This window comes from Ambystoma mexicanum, chromosome 4q (assembly GCF_040938575.1).
Source record: "Ambystoma mexicanum isolate Mex_15411 chromosome 4q, UKY_AmexF1_1, whole genome shotgun sequence".
Classification (NCBI taxonomy): domain Eukaryota; kingdom Metazoa; phylum Chordata; class Amphibia; order Caudata; family Ambystomatidae; genus Ambystoma; species Ambystoma mexicanum.
In genome coordinates, this window is record NC_090928.1 from 1129836450 (window position 1) to 1129858163 (window position 21714).

Below are 21714 nucleotides of genomic sequence, written 5' to 3' on the forward strand. Positions count from 1 at the left end.
TTGCTACCACATCACTGACACCACTGCATAACCACAGGTCAAGTGGGATTGTAAGGCATGCATGTGAAGTGCACTGCACCTTTTACTGCAAACAGTGAACAGACCAACGCCCATGAGTTGCGTCGCAGGTCATGGAAAATGCAACATGCGACTGCAAGCACAGACAACCTTGAACTCGTCCCATTATAGATGGCTGTTGCCCATTTGCACATGGCTTGGCTCTGCACTGTAGCACCCACGCCCTCTCCCCCAATCACAGATTCCATATCTGACCAGAAAGTGCCAGAATGCAAATGATGAATAAGGACTGTATATATTTTATTTTTTATTTATCTAGGAATTTATGAAAGCGCACCAAGCCCTTGGGCATCTAGGCACCGGTTACAGTAAAAAGCAGATGTCAGCACATGCAGTAACACACACATGCAGTAAATACAGAGCATGCAGGGGAGGGAGTGGGGGAATGCCAGTTAAAGAGGTGGGTTTTGAGCTACGTCCAGAAACTGTAGTAAGAAGGTTCACCTCGAAGGTGGGAGGGTAGATCGCTCCAGAGAGTGGAGGCCCGGACCGGGAAGCTGAGCCCACCCGGCTCTTTTGAGGTTGATTATCGGGGCAATGAGGCAATGTTTGTAGTGCGTTCTCAAAGGTCTTGCCGGGGAGTGGTTTTTGAGTTTTCGTACAAGGTGGGGTGTGGCCTTGTTGGTCAGACAGCGGTGGAGAGGGTCTTGAAGTTGATTCTGTCCTTCACCGGGAGCCAGTGGGCTGCTTTTCTTGCCTCAGTGATGTCGTCACACGTCCCATTGTCGACGGCAGCTCGTATGCGCTTACATGAGACACTTCATGGCTCTGCTCATGTCTGCATGATCAATGTCTGACTGCAAACCCATGTATTAGGTTTCATAACAGTCCACCTTTTTTTGCTACAGGTGATCCTGGGTACCACTTGATGCCTTCGCTACTCACTCCTGAACAACAGCCAGCAACCAACCAGCAGGAGGAAACATGCCATTATGGGCACATGAGAACCCTATTGAAGGGCATGTGTGCTTCTGCGGACCCAATTCAGGCATCCACATCATACAGGTGGAGCAGGTGGTCCTGGCCAGTCTACTTCTGAGAAGTTTGAAACAATCATACACAGATCACAGGCTGGCTTTTGCCTCCGAACCTGCCACCGTTTTCATGATCTTGCTGTAAACACTATGATATTGGCTAGACAGGCATCACGTTAAAAGAAAGCTGTGTCATGTATGCAGAGGTTGTCAGGACTGAAATGCGTTTTATATTTGTATCTGAATGCATGCATGTATCTTACTGGAATATCCTTGGGTGTGCCACACTGAGAATACACTAGTGTGCTTGTTTTATGACTGGGAATATATTACCGTTTTGCAAACTTGGACTTCAGAGGAATTGTGTAACTGTGCAAAGTGAGTATACTGGAATTGTCAAATGGTAATTTGAGATTGTTCTCGAATTATGTAATTTTAATAATAATGTTAGTGTGCTGTAATTTTATGGTGGCTTTGAAAAAAATGGGACAATATCAGGGTAACATTTGGAAAATACAGGCATTCTACAAACTGGCGATACACAGGGAGTATTCTTAAGTTTTCTTGCCAAGGGAGACATAAAATGAAATTTTACAAACTGGGAATTTATTGGATGTATGTAATAGTAAACTGCGGATTAACAGGAATTCTGTAAACTGGACTTCAAACATGAGAATATAATGTGCAAACTGGGAATGCTTGGTGGTCACCCAAACTGAAGTGAGCTGGGTTTGTTAAACTAGAAATAGACACGTGTGTTGCAAGGCATGCATTGGGATTCTGTGAACGGGAGTACATTTGGATAGTGCAAACTGGGAGCATGCTGGGATTTGAAAAAATGGGAGTGTAGCAGGATTACGAAACTGAGCATATAGTGGTATGCTGTAAACTGCCAACAGGCTGGGGCTCATGTTGATGTTCCCTGTAAAAGGGCGACGGGGTTCCTTTACTTTTACACTTTCATGTGCACAGGCCCCCACTGCCTTATTTTCCTCATGTGCACGGCGGAATGCAAAAGGGGAGGGTGAAAAGGTGGTGTACACACCTGAACGCTGCCCTGTTGCACTCCATGGTGCAAATTGAGCAAACGCTGCCTGCCCTGAACGCATGGCAGGCAGCCTATACAAGGAATTCCAACAGAGCCCACCTGCTTTTTGCTTCTGTGAAAAGTTTGGTAAAAAGCCACACAGTTTGCAATCAATTTTGTATGGTAGCACATTAAAAAAAACAATAGATGCAAGTCACCAATAGCGCACAGGACCATTTTCCAACACATTTTCATGATGCCTTTTCCCACAACAAATGCCAGAACATCAAATATTTTCATGCTGACTGTGCCCTACATGTTCATGCATGCTGCCCCGATATATGCCCGTCTTACCATATAAGGACTCCCAGCCAGTAAAAAATGCCAGGAGGCCGAAATTAAGTATGTCCAGACTGAATATACTGAGAAAGGCCAGTGTACCAAGTAATAAAACTCATGTTTGCTTTTACCCTTGATGCAAAGTACAAAAATGACATAACACACTGAATATATGGCTAAACTGGAGCCATCAATGTAAGCCAGTCTAGCCATGTAATAACACAGTATTGTGCATCAAGAGCAATGCAAACCTAAACCTAAGTGTTATTACGCTGTAGAGCAGTCTATTCGTGCAATAACACTTCTCTTACTATTTTTGCTTTACCATCGATGCACAGTACCGCATCACGACACAGTATACCTCTAAAGAATAAATGTGCAATGGCTTGTCCGAGAGGGGACAGTTAATCCTGTAGCAAATCGCTGATTCAGAACAAGGGTATGCAAGCAGTTGAAGGACTGTCTGCAGATGCAAGGGACAGGCATCGTGTCTCTCATGCATAACTGACAGCGCATTTCCCCCTCCTAGGTCGGCAATCAACAACTGAACCCAAATGGATGACGGAACTAGCCTGGGGTCACCCCACTACCCATCTTGTGGTTAGTGAGCACATCTCTAGTGATGTTCTCTAGAGAACCCATTGTTTTCTCGGGATGAAATGCTAGAAAACATAGAAGCACAAGCATTTACTGAACTTTACCTGATTGGTGGATGCTAACAAAAGTGGCCTCTTGCAGGGATGACGTTCACAGGTTATAAGAATTATTGTCAGATCATTTATAACATGCTTAATACCCAGAGGTTTCTAAGTGCGGACCCGGGGATCGAACCTGTGTTGCTCTGTGTTGTCTTGCTTCCAAGGCGAGCGTGTTGCTCCTGAGCTATCTTCCCGGCCCAAGAGAATGGACAAGCTGCGCTACGACTTAGTTATTTAGATCTATAGCTGCAAACTCATTCCTTCTAACTAAATCTGCAGTGGTCTAAACTTATCATATTTGAAGCAGAGGTAGTTGGTTTGCTATCAATATCTGATTCATATATTAAGAGTACCCAAAGATAGGTGTATTCCCACGTCGCTTAAGAGTAACCAAAGGTAGGTGTATTCCCACGTCGCCTAAGAGTACCCAAAGGTAGGTGTATTCCCACGTCGCTTAAGAGTACCCAAAGGAAGGTGTATTCCCACGTCGCTTAAAAGTAACCAAAGGTAGGTGTATTCCCACGTCGCTTAAGAGTACCCAAAGATAGGTGTATTCCAACGTCACTTAAGAGTAGCCAAAGATAGGTGTATTCCCACGTCGCTTTAGAGTACCCAAAGGTAAGTGTATTCCAGGTGTAGTCCCACGTCGCTTAAGAGTACCCAAAGGTAGGTGAATTCCCACGTCGCTTAAGAGTACCCAAAGATAGGTGTATTCCCACGTAGCTTAAGAGTACCCAAAGATAGGTGTATTCCCACGTCGCTTAAGAGTACCCAAAGATAGGTGTATTCCCACGTCGCTTAAGAGTACCCAAAGATAGGTGTATTCCCACGTAGCTTAAGAGTACCCAAAGATAGGTGTATTCCCACGTCGCTTAAGAGTACCCAAAGATAGGTGTATTCCCACGTCGCTTAAGAGTACCCAAAGATAGGTGTATTCCCATGTTGCTTAAGAGTACCCAAAGATAGGTGTATTCCCACGTCGCTTAAGAGTACCCAAAGATAGGTGTATTCCCACGTCGCTTAAGACTACCTAAAGATAGGTGTATTCCCACGTCGCTTAGAGTACCCAAAGGTAGGTGTATTCCCACGTCGCTTAAGAGTACCCAAAGATAGGTGTATTCCAACGTCGCTTAAGAGTAGCTAAAGATAGGTGTATTCCCACGTCGCTTTAGAGTACCCAAAGGTAGGTGTATTCCAGGTGTATTCCCACATCGCTTAAGAGTACCCAAAGGTAGGTGAATTCCCACGTCGCTTAAGAGTACCCAAAGATAGGTGTATTCCCACGTAGCTTAAGAGTACCCAAAGATAGGTGTATTCCCACGTCGCTTAAGAGTACCCAAAGATAGGTGTATTCCCACGTAGCTTAAGAGTACCCAAAGATAGGTGTATTCCCACGTTGCTTAAGAGTACCTAAAGATAGGTGTATTCCCACGTCGCTTAAGAGTACCCAAAGATAGGTGTATTCCCACGTCGCTTTAGACTACCTAAAGATAGGTGTATTCCCACGTCGCTTAAGACTACCTAAAGATAGGTGTATTGCCACGTCGCTTTAGAGTACCCAAAGGTAGGTGTATTCCCACGTCGCTTAAGAGTACCTAAAGATAGGTGTATATCCACGTCGCTTTTTGAAGAAATAATATATTCTAATATCAATTTTCCTAATCAGCCAATATGGCGAAACACGTGTTTAGGACATGAGCATTTGAGAAGATATTATAATATGAGGATATGACATGAGGATATGATGTGAAGATTGACATTGGAACTTATTTCTTCAAAAAAAGATGTGTGAATTAACCTATCTTTGGTTACTCTTAATATATGAAACAGATATAAAAAAAAAAAAAATCAAACATTAAAGCACCTGAATCTTTACGTGCAAAGCCACTTTTGTTCAGTGATGGTCACAATGACTGCCGCACGCCAAGGCACATACCTTCTTTGTGAATGAGGGGTTTGCTTTGATCCCCTGGAACACTACCCTGCCCACACAGTCTGTGTTTGGGGTGGATCTGTCTGTGAAAAGCCATTTTGTGGGCAGATTCACGTCAATGGACCAAGCCAATCATGAACACAGGTTCACTCAAGTGTAAATGGCGCACTCAAGTGAGCAAAAGACCTCCAATGAATAGATAGTGTATACCCTTAGGTGCTATTTCCATATTTTGGGCAAACTGTCTCTTTTTTGGGAGGTACATAGTTCCATTCCCATGCATGTACTTTATTTTGCATACAGATGTGTTCTCTGGTATAGATATGACGTGTGGAAGGGCTTACATCTCTCATCCCTCTAATCCTACATCCCCTCACTAAAACAACTGGCAGCAAGGGTGACAGTCCTGCTTTTGTAAAAATCTGGACTCTTTAAAGTATATGCTATCCTTCTAAATAGCACAATGGGCCTCATTACAACTGTGGCGGTCCGGAATTAAGGGTACCTGTAGCACGGTACCTGCACCCTTTGCAGACCGCCACAGTACAACTCTGCAGTCGGGGGTTGTTGCACCCGGCAGGTCTGACCTGTCGAGCACAGTGGCCCCGGTAGGCAGAGCTGTCACGGAAGCACCAGGCGCATTAGCAATGGTGCTGGTGCTTCTGTGTCCCCATTCCCACAGGAATGGGGACTAACATTTTCTGGTGCCTGACTTCCCGATGCGCTGGGACTTGCAATGTCCCAGTGGCACTGGGAAATCAGGAGCTGAAAAAGTGTTACGAAGTCGGAGGCAACCGGCCGGTAGCACAGGCGGGTTATTTATTTATTGTTTGCTTGTTAGGCGCTTATACAGGAAATACCTTCTGTTTCAAAGCACCCACAGGGCAGCAGGGGGGAACATTGGATAGCAGTACAATTAAATACTAAAAATACAGAGTGGAAAGAGATGGCCGAACCTACTATACCTTCTGAGTATTCAGAATGTGCAAGTGTAGGAAGGAAGAGAGCAGTGGGGTAAGTGCTGTAGTGTCCGTGCTCGAAAGGTGAGCCGCAGATGAAGTGCAAGGTATGGTAAGTGCTATGCGACCAGGAGCCGCCTTAGGCAGAAAGTGCTAATGTCCAGTGGGGATGGTGTGCCTAGGCAAGTGCTGAGGAAGATTGGGTGTGAGTGGTCGGAGGCCCAGAGGATGCATAAGGGTCCAAGACACCAATCACAGCAACTGTGGGATTAGCAGAGAATGTAAGAAGGGAAGGAGGAGGAAAAGTCTTGAGGTGTTTTCAGAACTTCAGATGGTCCTGCTCAAGACGCAGAGGGAGTGGGAAGCTGTTCCAGAGGAGGGATCCAGCTGAGGAAAGCGAGCAGCATCCTGCTCTCTGTTTAAGGAAACGCTTTACACACAGAGAGTTGGTGTCAGAGGAGCATAGAGGTCTAGAAGGAGAGTATTTGGTAAGAGAGATTTGCAGATAGTGTGGCCCCGGCCCCAGACCGCATTGTGGATGATGCAGAGGGATTTGAATTTCCTACGTGCAGCAACCAGGAGGCAGCGGATGCTTTTTAGGGCAGGAGAGAGGCGGTCCCTGGCCTTAAGGCCAAGGATAAATCTTGCTGCTCTATTCTGGATTAGCTGGAGGGGTCGCAGTGTGGAAGAAAGTAGATTGAGGAGGAGGCTGTTACAATAGTCAAGCCTAGCAAGAACCAGGGATCAGGAAACATTGAGCTTCTGGGCGAACGTGAGAAATGGGAGAATTCCTTTGAGAAGGAAGAGATGGAAGTGGCACTTCTTGGCAAAGTCGTGTGTGTGAGGGAGGAAGGATAAGAGGAGTCAAAGATGACTCCAAGGTTTCTGGCTTCAGAAGAAGGAGCAGGAGGAGAGACTAAGGTGGGAGAGCAGAGAGAAAGGAATAAGGCGAGAGCAGCAATCCCAATGAGAAGGATCTCAGTTTTGCTGGCATTGAGGCAGAGATCATTGGAAGAGCACCAAGCCGGGATCGCAGGTAGGCAGTCAGGGATGAAGGAAGGTGCGTGTGAGTCAGCAGGAAATCTGAAAAGGAGTTGAGTGTCGTCTGCATAACACTGGAAGTTGGGGGACAAGGACGAGATGAGGCATGCCAGCTGAGCAAGGTAGATGTTAAAGAGCCAGAGGGAGAGGATAGATCCCTAGGGGACACCACAGATGGAGAAGGAATTAGGAGAGGAGAAGGTGCCCAGGATGACATGGGACGAGCGGTCAGTAAGGAAAGAAGTCAGCCATTCCAGTGCCTGTTCCGAGGTTACTGCCAGACTCGTAATGAGGCTCAATGTCTTCCCCCTTAAAGGTTAGAAGTCACTTGGCCTAACAGTGAACTGAGCCATGAGGGCAACTGGGACAGGTAATAACGGTTTATAATGATAATTTTCGAAAACAAAAATTTCGAAAGTCAAAATATCGAAAAAAAATATCGAAAAAAAAGTTGCCTGCCAAACCCCCCTTTTTTAAACATTTTTTTTCGATATTATTGTTTAGACATTATTGTCTTTCGAAAAAATAAAATTCAAAATTATGACTGACCACCGGTAATAACTGCTACACCATTCTCTACCGCCGTTTTCATATTGTGTCCTAATGTAATTCATTCAATAAATGCCCAGATGCTTTTTTTGGCAGAATGGAGCCACTTACCAGTAAAGGTAGTAGAAGAAGGAGAGGAGGTAGAACGCCATCTTGCACCAGGCCTCTTTCTGGCAGTAGTTCAAAGTGGCGGCGTTCATTACAATCGGCGGGTCGTAGGATAAATCAGAACTATCCGCGGGGCAGTGGAAGTACCTGATGGGGGTTAAAGAACACACCTGCATAAGCGAGTCAAATTTCTGAACTATTTAAAATAATAAATGCTCAGATAATCAAATGGAAAATCTAGAAAACACATAATTTCAAATTAGAAATGTCAAACAAACAAAAATGTTGAAAGATAAAATTATCAACTAGAGGCTGGATGAAGCAGGGAATTTGGTGATGCACGAAGAGATAGGCTTTGTCGGGGTTAGATGGCGGTATATGGGGTATTAGTGGCTCACGTACATAAATCCCCCTATTAAAAAAGAGGTTGGCTTAAAAATGTTCCAAAAAGGTAGGGCTAGGCTTGCTAAGGATTAGGCGAATCATGATGTTTGTTAGTCCAGCACTTTCAATAACGTTCATTAAAGTATTTTGTAGACCCGTACCCAGACCAAATTAGTCTTTGCATGGCCAAGAGCCCGCTTCAACATGGAATGGTATGTCCAAGCGTGTCTTCATTGCCGAATTAGACTCGTCCACAAGTAAGCAGGTCTTCTGTTAAATGTCTTTAGCATGAGGCCATGTTTTTCATATCGTTCTAATCCCATTTCTCACTTTGGACATGAGCAGCTGGTAAAAAGTACAGCATAATATAACCCACTTGATATTTTGGAGCAGTGGGTTGTCTTAAACTTCCTTAATCCTGTTTCCTAACTCAATGACAGCATCCCCTCCCCTTCCGAATGGCACAGCCTCTGGGTGCCTTAGGGTGACGAGAGTGGGATTGTTGTCCCATCTTAACTGCAGGTACCCCCTCTACTCTTTCCTAGGGTCACCTATCCGGATCCTGGCCCTTCCAATCAATTAGATAAATTAGATAACAAACGACCACTGGAAATTCTAGAACTTAAAATGTGGTGAACCTCAAAGTCTAGTCGCTCTTTAGCTAGCACTGGGCTTGCAGATAATCTTCACGGCAGAGCTGTATTGAGGTGCAGGTCAACTGGTGCTTGTGAGGCCGGCTTGGATCAGCCTCAGGACTTTTACAGGTTTGTTTTCCATTCCAAGATGGCTGTCATGTTTGGTTTGCTGACTTAATTTCCTCAATCGATGCTAGTGTTTATGTAGGTCCTTCCCATCAGGGGGTTCTCTGGCAGAATTTTAGGGAGATGATAGGTTATTTATACGCACTTAATACCCAGAGGTTTCTATGCGCGGACCGGGGATCGAACCTCTAGTGCTCTGTGATGTCTTGCTTCCAAGGCAAGTACATTGCCCCTGAGCTATCCTCCCTGCTCAGGAAGGAAGGTGGATAAGTGTTTTTCGTACTGCTTTCATGGTGGCTGGCTACACTACAGCTTTTGCCGGAGCACTCTTGGTTCGGTCCTGCTGCAACCATGGATGAAAGGCCTACTGAGAACAGGAGGGGTTTCCAGATCCCTCAGGTCATTTCCTCCAGATATGATTCCCAACTCCCAGACACATCGGCTGACTCTATATTTTTGTTATGTTTGTTTCCTATGGGTTGCATAACTTGTGATCTCTTTTTGAGACTTTGTTTCTTCTTTGTAAAGGTTCATGGTAGAACCATATACAAATAAAAAAATAAAAAAATAAATATTAGAGGCAGAACAGTGGCATCAGGAATGTTTCGTCCATTTAACATGCAAAAAGGATTGCAATAACAGGATGGGCACTCGAAATGACAAGCACCACACACAACATGAAATAAAGTCAAGAGGCTTTTATCTGCAAAAATGTTGAGCAATGAAACTGCTGTCACTGTATTTTAAAACTTCAAAAGGCCTATGTTTTGTTGGTAGTTATGTAACCCTCATGAGCAAGCATGTGGCTACTGTGTGTCTGTTCCATGGAGGCATGTGTGTTTTGTAGTTTACTGTTTTGCACTGGAGGATAGCTTCAGACAGGCAGGCGGCTGATGGGTTGGTGTTCTGGTGGCATGCACTCATGTTCAAAGAAGGTGGCATAAATGGGCATAGCAGGTGTGATGCGAGATGCCAGCATAGAATGCTGGGTTCCATAGCATCGTTTTACCGACAGGAATTGCTTCGAAGTTATTTACTTCAAAGGAATTCCACCAAAAAACTCATCACATTGCTTTTAAATTTGGGGGGTTCCCCCCACACCCCTCCTTTCCCTATACTAGTCCCCTTACCCCAAGCCCCACCCCTTTTGATCTCTTACCTCCAACCCCCTATATAATGCAATGAGTTTTTCTGCGGAATTCCTTCAAAGAGAATAGTGAGTCTGCAGTGTGTGAGTCAAGAGGTGGATCTTAAGTGTGGACAAGGTGAACTGCAGCACAGAGCACTCAGGAAATCTCTCTCTCTCTCTCTCTCTCTCTCTCTCTCTCTCTCTCTCTCTCTCTCTAAACTTGCAATTCCTCGGATTCCACATTGTTCACAGGGGCTCCCTGGCTTTTGCCTCATGCCATCGTTATTCACAAAGAGCTAGCATGGCTGAGAGATTAAGGTTAAGGTATCTGATATTTGAGGAAGTTATTACTGTAAACATTATGCCTGCTTTGGCTGCCGACAGAAGGCTACCGAGTAAAGTGGGGTGTGCTTTTGAAAAGTGAGAATGCTTTTTACCCCTTGGGGCTGGGTCATGGAAAAGGAGTGCACCTTATCACTGAGCTTTATTTTAGATATAAGTCCGAACATAAAGAAATTCAGGTTAAGATGAATACGTTGGGCCGATTCTCAAAGATCTTTCCAAAGTTTCCTTCTCCAGATGTTTTTCACTCCCCTTCCCATGACCCCTCACCATTGACTATGCTGGCTAGGGTTGATGGGTGTTGTTGTCCAAAACATCTGGAGAGCCAAGGGTTGCAGACCCTTGCTTGGAAAACGAAGTAACCGTGTATGTCTGAATGCTTACAAACCTCCTTAACACAAATGGGAGTATGGACCTCAGACCCCATTGGATCATCGTCAACTCTTGTATGGTGATTTGAAGTTCAGTTTCCTCCTGTGACCACAGACCTTGCATTGGGTATCCTTCCAGGTGGGCTCCCCAACCTGACAACCCCTTCATCAGATTGGGCTTGTGAGTCCCCCACACGAGACTCTGCTTCATTTGGCCTCCCAGCACAATCTTGCCTTCACAGTCATATTTTAGCTGGCACCATAGAAGGTGTAATTGTTGGTGTAGTGGTCATAATTGCAGCCTTCAAAATGGAACCGGGGGTATACAAGAGGACATGAGGGGAAGCATGGACATCCACATACTCCTGTGGCAAAAGATGAGCCAACCCTCGCACTGACTTCACCCAGGGGTCTGCTGGCCTCACCTAGTGCTTTGCTGTATCACACGGGCTATCAGGAACGATATCCCATGCAATGATTCTAAAGAGGACTGTTTGAGATTGATTGAAGGCTACATTATAAAAATAAATCCCTGGAAAAATTAAGAACACTGAAAATCAGGAGGAAAAAAAACGGCTTTTACTGAAAATAACTAAGCTAAAAAGAAAGAAAGCAAAAAATCCCAACTTAAATATTTAATTATAAAAAATAGATCAAAACAAAAAGCAAAAGACTCCTGCCTGGGATCATTATGGTTTAGATCAGGTGAGGCAAGCAGAGGAGGGTTGAAATGGTTCTTGAGGGTTTCAGGTTTTTTCCCCCTGTTTTGTAACGTATACATTCAAAAGGTAAGTGCCAATAAGGGGTTGATGGGTGCAGCCTGAGGTGTTATGGGGGATTCCCTTGGTAAGAAGACATAGTAAACACATTTTAAATCTGATATTTATATTCGGAAAGAATTAGCTCTTTACGAAAAAATGTAAATAGACATTTCTTTATTTTTATTTTCTTCATTGAAAATGTCTCGATTCTACTCTAATTTTTATTGTTTGATTTTCAGGTCAGGATATTATTCCTGGGATATTGTTACATAATCGCACTGATGGTCCCGGTTCACTCGCCTGCCCGACACACCTGGGTGTCTGCTGGGAAGTGTTTTGAGGGAGAGGGTGTCTCTGCTGGCTCTCATCAGTTCCTACGCGACACCAGTGAGTTGTAGTCCGACAGGGAGCCTATGATATTAATAGTAGGAGTGGATCTACTGTTTCGTCTGGGGTTTTTTATCGGGAAGGTGAGTGAACTGGGACATCAGTGCAGGGCAGCAGTGGGCTTCTACGCTTGAGCATGCATTTGGCGTGGCATGGAGGTGAAGATGGTCTGGGGCAGCTGCTTGGTGGAAACCGGTGTGTCTGGAGAAAGGAGATAGAGGGCCTGATCACAACTTTGGCGGTAACAACGGCGGTATTACCGCTGGCGGTATTAGCCCTACCGCCGAACCCCCGGACGCTAATAGCTCCAGATCACGACTTCGGCGGTAATGTTAATCCCCATTCCCCATTGAGCCCATTCGGGAATGCCCCATTCCCCATTGGGCTCAATGGGGCTCAATGGGGAATTTTTGCGCTCTTACCGCCGGCGGATTTCCTGCTCCTGTTGCCTCACCACATAAAAAAAGCAAAAACAATGGCGCAACCCGGGGAAGGGCCTCAGGTGGCTGGAACAGCAAGCTTAGATTGCATATTCTCACCCGCTGTCCCAGCCATCTTATTGGCCAACGGCCCTTCCGCAGGGGCGAATTTAGAATAATAGCAGCTGTTTGGAGTGTTTCTAAGGAAACCATTAGAATAGTCGAGGCGAGATTAAGGGGCAGAATAAATCCACTCTTTGTCCATGGTTGGGCAGAGTGGTTGGTATGGAAAGTGCTCACATCCGGTTTTGTGGGCTACCTTTAAAGGTGGGTCATTCGAAAAAAGGTAGTTGGCCTGGCCTCAGTCTGAACAAAGCAGTTTTTACATCGTGGCATCATTAAGGCAGATGCTGCTTTAACTCATTCCTTCCTGGACTAGGAATAACGAGTCAATACATCTTGACTTTTTGGGTTTTGTCAACACATCTGAAAGTAAACGTGGAACTGTTCAGAAGCACCAGCCAAAGCCTAGCCGGTGGTCCCATGTGTGCTTTAAGTCGGCACCGGGGAAGCACCGAACCCTCCGTGCCCCTAGCTTTAGCGCCAGAGAAGGAGCCGATTCCTATGTGTTGAGTCCAGTTAGGGAGAAACAAGGAGATTCAAGGTGGGGGAGCCTCCGTTGTCACCAACAAGGTCTTGCTTCACGTTTGAAGAGCTCCTGCATTCTCTGAGCACAACTCAGTCTCAGCACAAGCAATTCTTCCGAAAAGAAAAAAGGACGGGCGGCAATGAAAACATAAAGAGAACTCACTCAAAACACAGCCCACTTTCTATGTTCCTTATAGCACCAGTAATGCGGAAGAGAAGTGTTATGGGATAGAAAAAACAGAAAACTGCTTGCAGGTACATATATTTTGTTTAAAATAAAAAAAAACTTGAGAGGGGAAAGGATGAAACAGCAAGTGAGCCATGAATATTTGCCCCGGATGTGATGGGAGAGGTTACCGTCCTGGAGACTGGAGGGGCTATTTTCTCTGGTTCTGGCCCTGTGATGATTTTCAGAACACAAGTCCAGGATACATGTGGTGGAAAGTGTCCGCCCACTTTTTCTCCAAGGGCGGCGCAACCCCTGTTTGGGTGTTTTTGAGACCAGCATTAACAAAAAAAGATTCACTTGCTCAAGTGTTCAGCTGCTAGGATTCCCCCCAGGTTGTCATGTTTCCAGTGCAAACTGTTATGTCACACTCTTCAGTCACTGCCTGAGCCAGCTGAGCTAGCCACTTAGTACTGTGATGTCATGCAAGTACCAAGTGGAATGTTGATGTATGAGTGAGAGAAGGCTGTGCTGAGTGTTCTGTTTATGGGTCAGTTGGTCCCTCCCTCCCTGGGTGATGGGTGCCGTGATCTATCTATCTATCTATCTATCTATCTATCTATCTATCTATCTATCTATCTATCTATCTATCTATCTATCTTAGTATCTATCTTATGTCTTTATGTCTTGTGATATGTAACCGAAGATACTGGAAGTAAACTTACTTATAAGCAACCTAACTCAAGTATGGACATTGCTTTACTACAATGGCGACGAGGATCTCTGGAAGAGGAACCCTGGAGAAAGGAAAGCTGGAAAGGTGACTGCAGAGACCTGCTGCGGGGGGTGCAGGAACCAAGAGGACCAAGGAAAGAAGAAGACATCACCGCCCCCAAGTAAGCATACCCATCACCCAGGGCGGACAAGGGAGGAGAGGGAGGAGGAGCACCATAGCGAGGACCATAGCAGATTGGATCAGCAGCCCGTTGCTTTGGGAATGCTGGTCCTTCAGCCCATTGTCTTGGGAGTGAAGGGTCCCGGGGCATGAGAAGTCTAAGGGGTCCATGCAACAAGTGTGGCCCTAGAATGGTCGATTGTGGGACAAAAGAAGAGGTGGTCCATTTAAGAAAAGTGCCTCTGGACTTATATGAACAGACAAGCAGCCTGTTTTCTACAGGAGTGAAGTGTCTGTAGCCATAAGGAACATAATGGGACTGCAGGAGTGGTGAAAGGCTCCTCAATATGATGGAAGGGTTTCTTTAAATTATTGAAGTAAAGAAAGGATAAACGTTTCTTTATACCCTTCATATTGGACTTAAATGGACGTGATATATATGCATGAAGTATGGTTCCTAGGATTGTTTAGTGCACGCATGATCGGTGCTTGGGGAGTTAGAATAAGAAGATTTGTTGATCCGCTTTAGTAAAAGTGCTCCTGGACTAATTTGGACGGATCAGCAGCCTGCTATCTAAGGGAGTGCTGTGTCTGGAGCCATAAGGAACTTAAAGGGACTGCAGAAGTGATGAAAGGCTCGCCAATAAGATGGAAGGGTCCCTTTTAATTTGAAGTGAAGCCTTTCCTTTGTGTGCACGCAGTGAAGGGTCCCATAAACAGAAATGAAGTAAAGGAAGGATAATTGCTTCTTTATGTGCTTCATAACGGAAGGACACTGGACGTAATATATATGTGCCAAGTATGTTTCCTGAGACTCTTCAGTGCACGGATGATCAGTGCTTGGGGAGTTTGAGCGGATCTCTTTTCAGTGGTGCATGAAGAAACAGCGCGTAGAGCAGAAAGCACAGGAGCTCAACGGACCGTTGGTCTACTAGAGAGCACAGGAGGAGCATAGGAGTTTAAATTGGATTTGGATGGAACAGAGACTAGGAAGGGAGAAGCAATCCCGCGTTTCGGGAACGCGCTCTAATTTTACTGTGTGGGGAGGAACGCTGTACTGATGGTATGCAGCAAACATCCTCCGCCCGTGAGGGGTACGATGTAGCGGGCGACGTGGCGAAGTACTGTGGACGGCATCCTTCGCTCATGAGGTCGGGTGCAGGTAACGCCGCTCCGCCTCACTACTGAGGCGCTATGTAGCGGCCAACATGTTGGTAAAATTGTTGTACAATGCTACTTGTATGAGACTATATAATACTTAAATGCATGTTGAGATGGAGTTCATTTTGTTTTGCATTTAGGACAAGAACTTAACTAATGCATTGCTGGTTAATGCTTCATTGGTGTTACAACTGTGAGCATTATCGTGAGCTTTAGTGGAAACCGCTGTATGTGAAACACTGGTTTTTGGGCGAGTTAAGTTAAGAACTTAATTAATGCAATGTTGGTTGTTGTTGTACTGAGTATTAGTGTGAGCTTTGGTGAAAACTGTTGTATGAGAAATGCTGGTCTGGTGAGACTGTGTATGGAATGGGTTAAGTCACTGCAGTTAGAATTTAACCATTTCCTTAATATTTGCAGGTTTATGGACTTTTTACACAGTTTACTGAAAGGTGCATAATTAAATGCAATGTGATACCGTGTGGAGCTCTTTGTGTGTGAATGAGCTAGTTGTTATATATCATATGCTATTTTCACGTGCGTTCCGTTCCACCTGAACACAGAACGCTTGTCCTTTCGTTCCACTACGGAACGAATTGCTCATTCCCTCCCCGACTGCTCCAGCCTCCGGGGGCCGTTAAATAAAGCTCACACTCACCTCAATCTTTGTCGCACTTTATTACATTTGGCGACGAGGCTCCTCTTCCCGTGACACCCGGCCCCGGGAGCTTCAATACCGTGCCCCAGCCTGCCTCCGGCAACAACGACGGTCTGACGGTTTTTCCCCTCTTGCCGCCGCCCCCCCCATCGCCCCAGTCTTGCCATCTGTGGGGAGGGGGCCGTCCGGCAGGCCACCCGGCAAACTCCATGTACCTGATCCAGGCAAAGAGGTACAATTTTATTTTATATTTTATGTACGGCACTGCATTGCATCTTACGAGCGCTGTCCAACGGCCGTTCGAGGAAAGGACCTCGCAACGTGCCCTGCGTGCGGCCATTTTGTCTGGGCCAGCCCCAGTTCTTCGTACATTTCATCAGCTGTCCCCAGCGACCGCCCCAAGGCTGCGCACCACGACGCCCCCGCAGGTCGCAGAACAACATAAAGAGACCAGCCAAGTTTTTAGAGAACGCTAAAAAAAAAAATTTTTTTTTTCTTTTCTCTCTCTGGAAAAAGCATATAAAGAATTCCCGGCGACCACAACAACGCCACACACATCAACGTTCCCCGCAAATTCAAAAATAGTGAACTTCTAAAACTTTGAGACTACAAGTTGTGCAAACCATCATCTCAAACATGCAGAACGTGCCGCATCCCACCAAATTTCTTCCTTGCCCCGGAATCCCAACCTGCCCCTGGGAGCAATGGCTGGACAGCTTCCAAATATACCTCAGGGCCATTGGCGGAAGTAAATTTAGCGACGACCTTAAGGAAGCGACCCTCCTGAACTGCTTAGGAACCGAGGGCCTCAGGATATTCAGAGCGCTCCCCGAACCTGACAGCACAAGTGGAGATAACAACCGGAAGTTCGACACTGCATTAACAAAGCTCACCAAGCATTTTGGCAGCAAGATAAACGTTGTACTAGAAAGATATAAATTCTTTTCTCGGAAACAAACGAAAGGTGAGCCTGTCGACGCATATTTAGCCTCCCTCAGAGTACTCATGTCCACGTGCGAGTTCACAGGTGTCAGTGACGAGTACTTGAGAGACCAGCTTGTACTCAATGTAGCAGACCCTCGCATACAGCAAAAACTATGGCAAACAAAAAATCCCTCGCTCGACCAAGCCACTGAGATAGTGAGGAGCATGGAATTCGGGGACCATTGTATGAAAGAGAGGCAGGTCCTGAAGGAGGGTACCGGAGTAGAGGTGAAATATGTAGAAGGCAGTTCCGACTACGAACAAGATAGGGCATTAGTAGCGGCTGTAAAAGATGCCCCCCAAGATACCAGGAGAAGTTCTAAAAGAGGTAGAACATCAGTGTACGATAATCAAAATTCCACGAGTTGTCAAAAGTGCGGATGGTATAAACGCCATGTAGCTGGGAGGATGTGTCCGGCCAACAATGTTGAGTGCTATAAGTGTGGCCAGATAGGCCACTTTGCCAAGCTCTGCCGAAACACTCGAGGGAGACCACGCGGATCTAGCAACGGCAGCAGACGACCCATCAACAGATATGGGTCCGTCAAAACTGTGGACTATGAGCAAATGTCAGACAGTATGCTATCTGTCAATCAGACGCACCCACAGGTATAGATTCTCACAGTCACTTCCTTCCAAGAGGCGAATGGTCCATGGGTTAACATGTACGTCAATGACATACCCTTAAGAGTGATGGTAGACACCGGATCCCCATATACTATGGTGGATATTGAAACCTTTGTAAAGGTACTTTCTGGCAAGATCCAGGACTTACGGAGCTCCTCAGTGAGAGCCACTGGGTATGGGAAAACACCCATTGACATCATGGGATACACCTGGGTCAAACTCAAATTTCGGGACAGACAAACATACTGTAAGTTGTTCGTAGCAAAGAACGGATCCTCCGTAGTAGGATGGGAAGAACAGGCAGCCCTCCAAGTGAGAATACATCCCGGAGAAGATATCCCCATACTGAGTGTGCTCAAGAACGATACCGACATCAAGGCTAACTTGGCTGAACAATTTCCCAAAGTGTTTTGCGATAAGATTGGATTGCTCAAGGGCTTCCAGCACAGAATAATATTGAAAAGAGGTGCTGTTCCGGTGGTCCATCGGGTGCGCGGTGTGCCCTTTGGGACCAAGGCGGCACTCAAGGATGAACTCACGCGCCTGTGCAATGAGAACATTATACAACCCATAGAGAGTTCTGAATGGCTCGCCCCCATCGTCCTTGTAAAGAAACCCGACAATTCCATACGCATGTGCGTTGACCTAAACAAAAACATATGGGTTGATAGACATCCTCTTCCCAATATAACAGAACTTCTTTCAACCATGGAACCAGCAAGTTTTTTTTAAGCACCTTAGACCTCTCCTCGGCATACCAAAAAATTGCCCTAGATGACAATTCAAAGGCCCTCACTTCTTTTGTCACACCCTTGGGAGCTTATATGTTCAGCAGAATGCTGTTCGGGCTTGCTTCGGCTGCGGCAGTGTTCCAGAGACTCATGTCACATCTCTTTGGAGGTCTTGATGGAGTACGATGCTTTCAAGACGATATTCTTATATCAGCCAGAACCGAGGAAGATCACGATGCCAAACTTATGGGAGTGCTACGGATAATACAAAGAAGTGGACTCACCCTCAAGTTAGAGAAATGTAACATAAAGTGCAATCAAGTCTCCTATCTTGGCCACTCCATCGACGCCAGAGGCATCCGTCCCAAGAAAAAACTATTAAACACAATGTTGAGTTTGGCTGAACCCACCAATAAAGACCAGTTGAAAAGTTTTTTAGGAATGACGGAGTACTACTCCAAATTCGTCAGTAACTATGCTAATAAGACAGAAAACATGAGGAAACTCATGAAGAAAAGTAGCAGATTTCAATGGTCCTTAGATTGCAAAAACAAATTTGAAAGTCTCAAGTCTAACATCAACCAAGCTCCAGCTTTAAGCATGTTTGATTACAAGGCTAAAACAATAGTGTCAGTGGATACCAGTAAGATCGGCCTTGGTGCGATACTAGAACAACAACAGAAGGGCAACATCATGACCATCGCATTCGCATCAAGAGTGCTCAGGGATGCGGAGTTGAATTATTCCACCATTGAGAGAGAAGCTTTGGCTGTTAAGTGGGCCTTACAACACTTCAGAAATTTAATTTGGGGTCTACCCATTCTATTAAAAACTGATCACAAACCTCTTGTCAACATCCTACAATCCAAAACACCACATCTAATATCCCCTAGAATAAGACGCTGGTTCCTGGATGTGATGCAATACAATCTTCAGGTTCTCTACAATCCGGGCCCACTAAACCAAGTAGCAGATTGCCTCTCCAGACTAACCACCAATCAAGACAAAACTGACACCGAAAATGAAATTCAAGACAAAGACATCATAGCCACCATCCATTCTACTATTCACTCCAATGAGTGGACACGCATCACCAAAGCCGTCACGGAACAACAAGAAATCAGAAGAGCCGTAATGAACGACTGGGAAGATATCGGACAAGGCTTGGCAAAATTCACTCCATTCAAAAACGAAATATCCATTAATGACAATCATATCTTGAGAGGTAACAGAATAATTCCAGCCGTAGCACTCAGAAAGAAACTACTTGAGCTAGCCCATGAAGGACACCTGGGAAGAAGTCTCACAAAGAACAGGATAAGGGCTAACTACTGGTGGCCCAACATGTGGAAAGAAGCAGAAGAAACAGTAAAAACTGCAGTGCCTGCGCTTCCAGCGACAAATCAAAAACCTTAAGAAAAACACCACTTCAGCCGGTAGAAATCCCCAAACAGGTATGGTCAAAACTGGCCATAGACATCATGGGTCCTTTTGAAAATCTGGAATCTGAAAAAATATTCATCATCGTGATCGTGGACTATACTTCCAAATGGACTGAATGAGGTGTGGTAGAAACCAGTGCAACCACGAAAAAAGTCATCGACTTCTTAACAGAAATATTCAACAGGGAAGGTGACCCCAGAGACATAGTGTCAGACAATGGGTCCCAGTTCACTTCGTTAGAATTTCGCGAATTCCTTGCAAAGAAATGCATCAACCACATCACCACATCACTCTACCACCCTATGTCCAACGGATTGGTGGAAAGAATGAACAGACTAATAAAAAGTGTCATCCAACTAGCCACAGCCAATGGTATGCCATGGAGAGGAACCCTCAAGGAGGCTCTGCTCGCATAGAGAACAACGCCGCATTCCACCACCAACTCAGAACCTTTCACCTTGATGCGTGAAAGAACAGCAACCAACCAACTGAGACCAGCATGGATTTTCTTAGATACTGGCGAAGCAAGAATAAACACAGAACAGAAGATGGACATGGAACAAATACATAGAAATGTAAAAGAGAAACAAAGGAAGTACAAAAATTATTATGACCATAAGAATGGAACTAGACAAATGACACTACAGGAAGGTGACTGGGTCTGTGTCAGAGAACCCAAGAAAATACTCAAGGGTGAATCGAAATTCAGATCCCCACAAAGAGTCACACACTGCCACGGAAAGTCTGCCACTTTAGAGGATGGAAAGAGATGGTCCCACGACGATCTCGTGAAAATAACGAATGACAACCACAGACCTAGCACTTCCAAAAATAACCACATTGATACTAGGTCAAGAGAAGATGTGAAAAAAACAACCACCGATACCAACGGACCCAGTACATCCACAGACTCACACATTGGCACAAGCTGGCACAGCGAACACCGTCCCAACAATGAGAGATCCTCAGCCAGAAGCTTGTCGAGAAGGAACCGGATCATCATCCAGAACTTCAAGAATGATTTCGTTCATTATTGATCAACATCCGTTCACCCCTCTCACCCTGCATTTCCTCTCCCACTGTTCCCCCCCTCCTTCCCCTTGTTTTTCTATTTCCATAGATAAGGAGATGTTATATATCATATGCTATTTTCACGTGCGTTCCGTTCCACCTGAACACAGAACGCTTGTCCTTTCGTTCCACTACGGAACAAATTGCTCATTCCCTCCCCGACTGCTCCAGCCTCCGGGGGCCGTTAAATAAAGCTCACACTCACCTCAATCTTTGTCGCACTTTATTACACTAGTGTAACTTATTGAGGATTTTTAGGTTTAAAGAGTTTTATAGACTTTTGGACTTTTAGACATTTAGAATTAATGCAGGACATGGACGAGAAAAAGAACTATGTAGGAAATATTTTGCATTTAGAATTAATGCAAAACATGGATAAGCAAAAGAACTATGTAGGAAATGTTTATGTTAAATCACCAAGCCTAAAGAAATGTAATTTGTGGTTCATACATTGTACATAAGGTTGACTGTGAATAAGTAAACCTGATGGATATGTATCTGGTTATGAATGATGTGAGCTTAGTTCATGTTCAAATGAGTTTGGTTCATTAGTCTGTTTGGTAGTGGTTATCTTAGTATTAGCTGTTGTACTGATTGGGGACGCCCTCTTGTGGTAACATTGGCTAAACGGAAATATGTTGTCCAAGATGAAGAGCTGTCTTGTAGTTGTTTTCTTTTTGTGTTATATGTTAATCCAGGCCAAGGTACCCCAAGGTCAGGATTATGGGACTCGTCAGTGCTGCCATTGAGTGGAGCGTTTAGTCCAACCCACTGTTTTGTTGGTGGTCTTGGAGATGCCTGGCCAGTATCTTCGAGTTGTTGTAGGTTCCGTTTATCTTTGTGTGGTTGAGTTGGGCTCTTCTGGCATAGTCCTTTTGTTGTATTTGTTTGTATATTCGTGATGTAGGCATAGTGGTGATATTTCAGCAGTGGTTAGCGGTTTTATGAATTCTCTCAATAGGTATGGTGATTCTGTTGTTTTCCTGGATGTCTAGTATTGCGCCAGGATCACAAGCCATGCTTCAGGGTGGCAGCCTGGAGGCTCACCTGTGGCAGGGGCGGGCAGAAGG

General features: G+C 45.2%; 1 protein-coding gene and 1 long non-coding RNA gene across 2 annotated transcripts in view; one reads left to right on the top strand and one right to left on the bottom strand.

Annotated features, from left to right (window-relative positions):
• The window catches only part of LOC138468240 (uncharacterized), a 79491-nt gene extending 77788 nt beyond the window's left edge, over positions 1–1703 (top strand). Inside the window, exon 3 of the long non-coding RNA XR_011268225.1 lies at positions 927–1703. This is a non-coding gene — a long non-coding RNA (uncharacterized lncRNA). The remainder of the gene's footprint in view (positions 1–926) is intronic.
• Positions 1–21714, bottom strand: part of CNIH3 (cornichon family AMPA receptor auxiliary protein 3) — a 1135308-nt gene that overhangs the window by 106559 nt on the left and 1007035 nt on the right. Inside the window, exon 5 of the mRNA XM_069608707.1 lies at positions 7710–7853. Within this exon, the coding sequence (XP_069464808.1) occupies positions 7710–7853 (144 nt within the window). The remainder of the gene's footprint in view (positions 1–7709; positions 7854–21714) is intronic.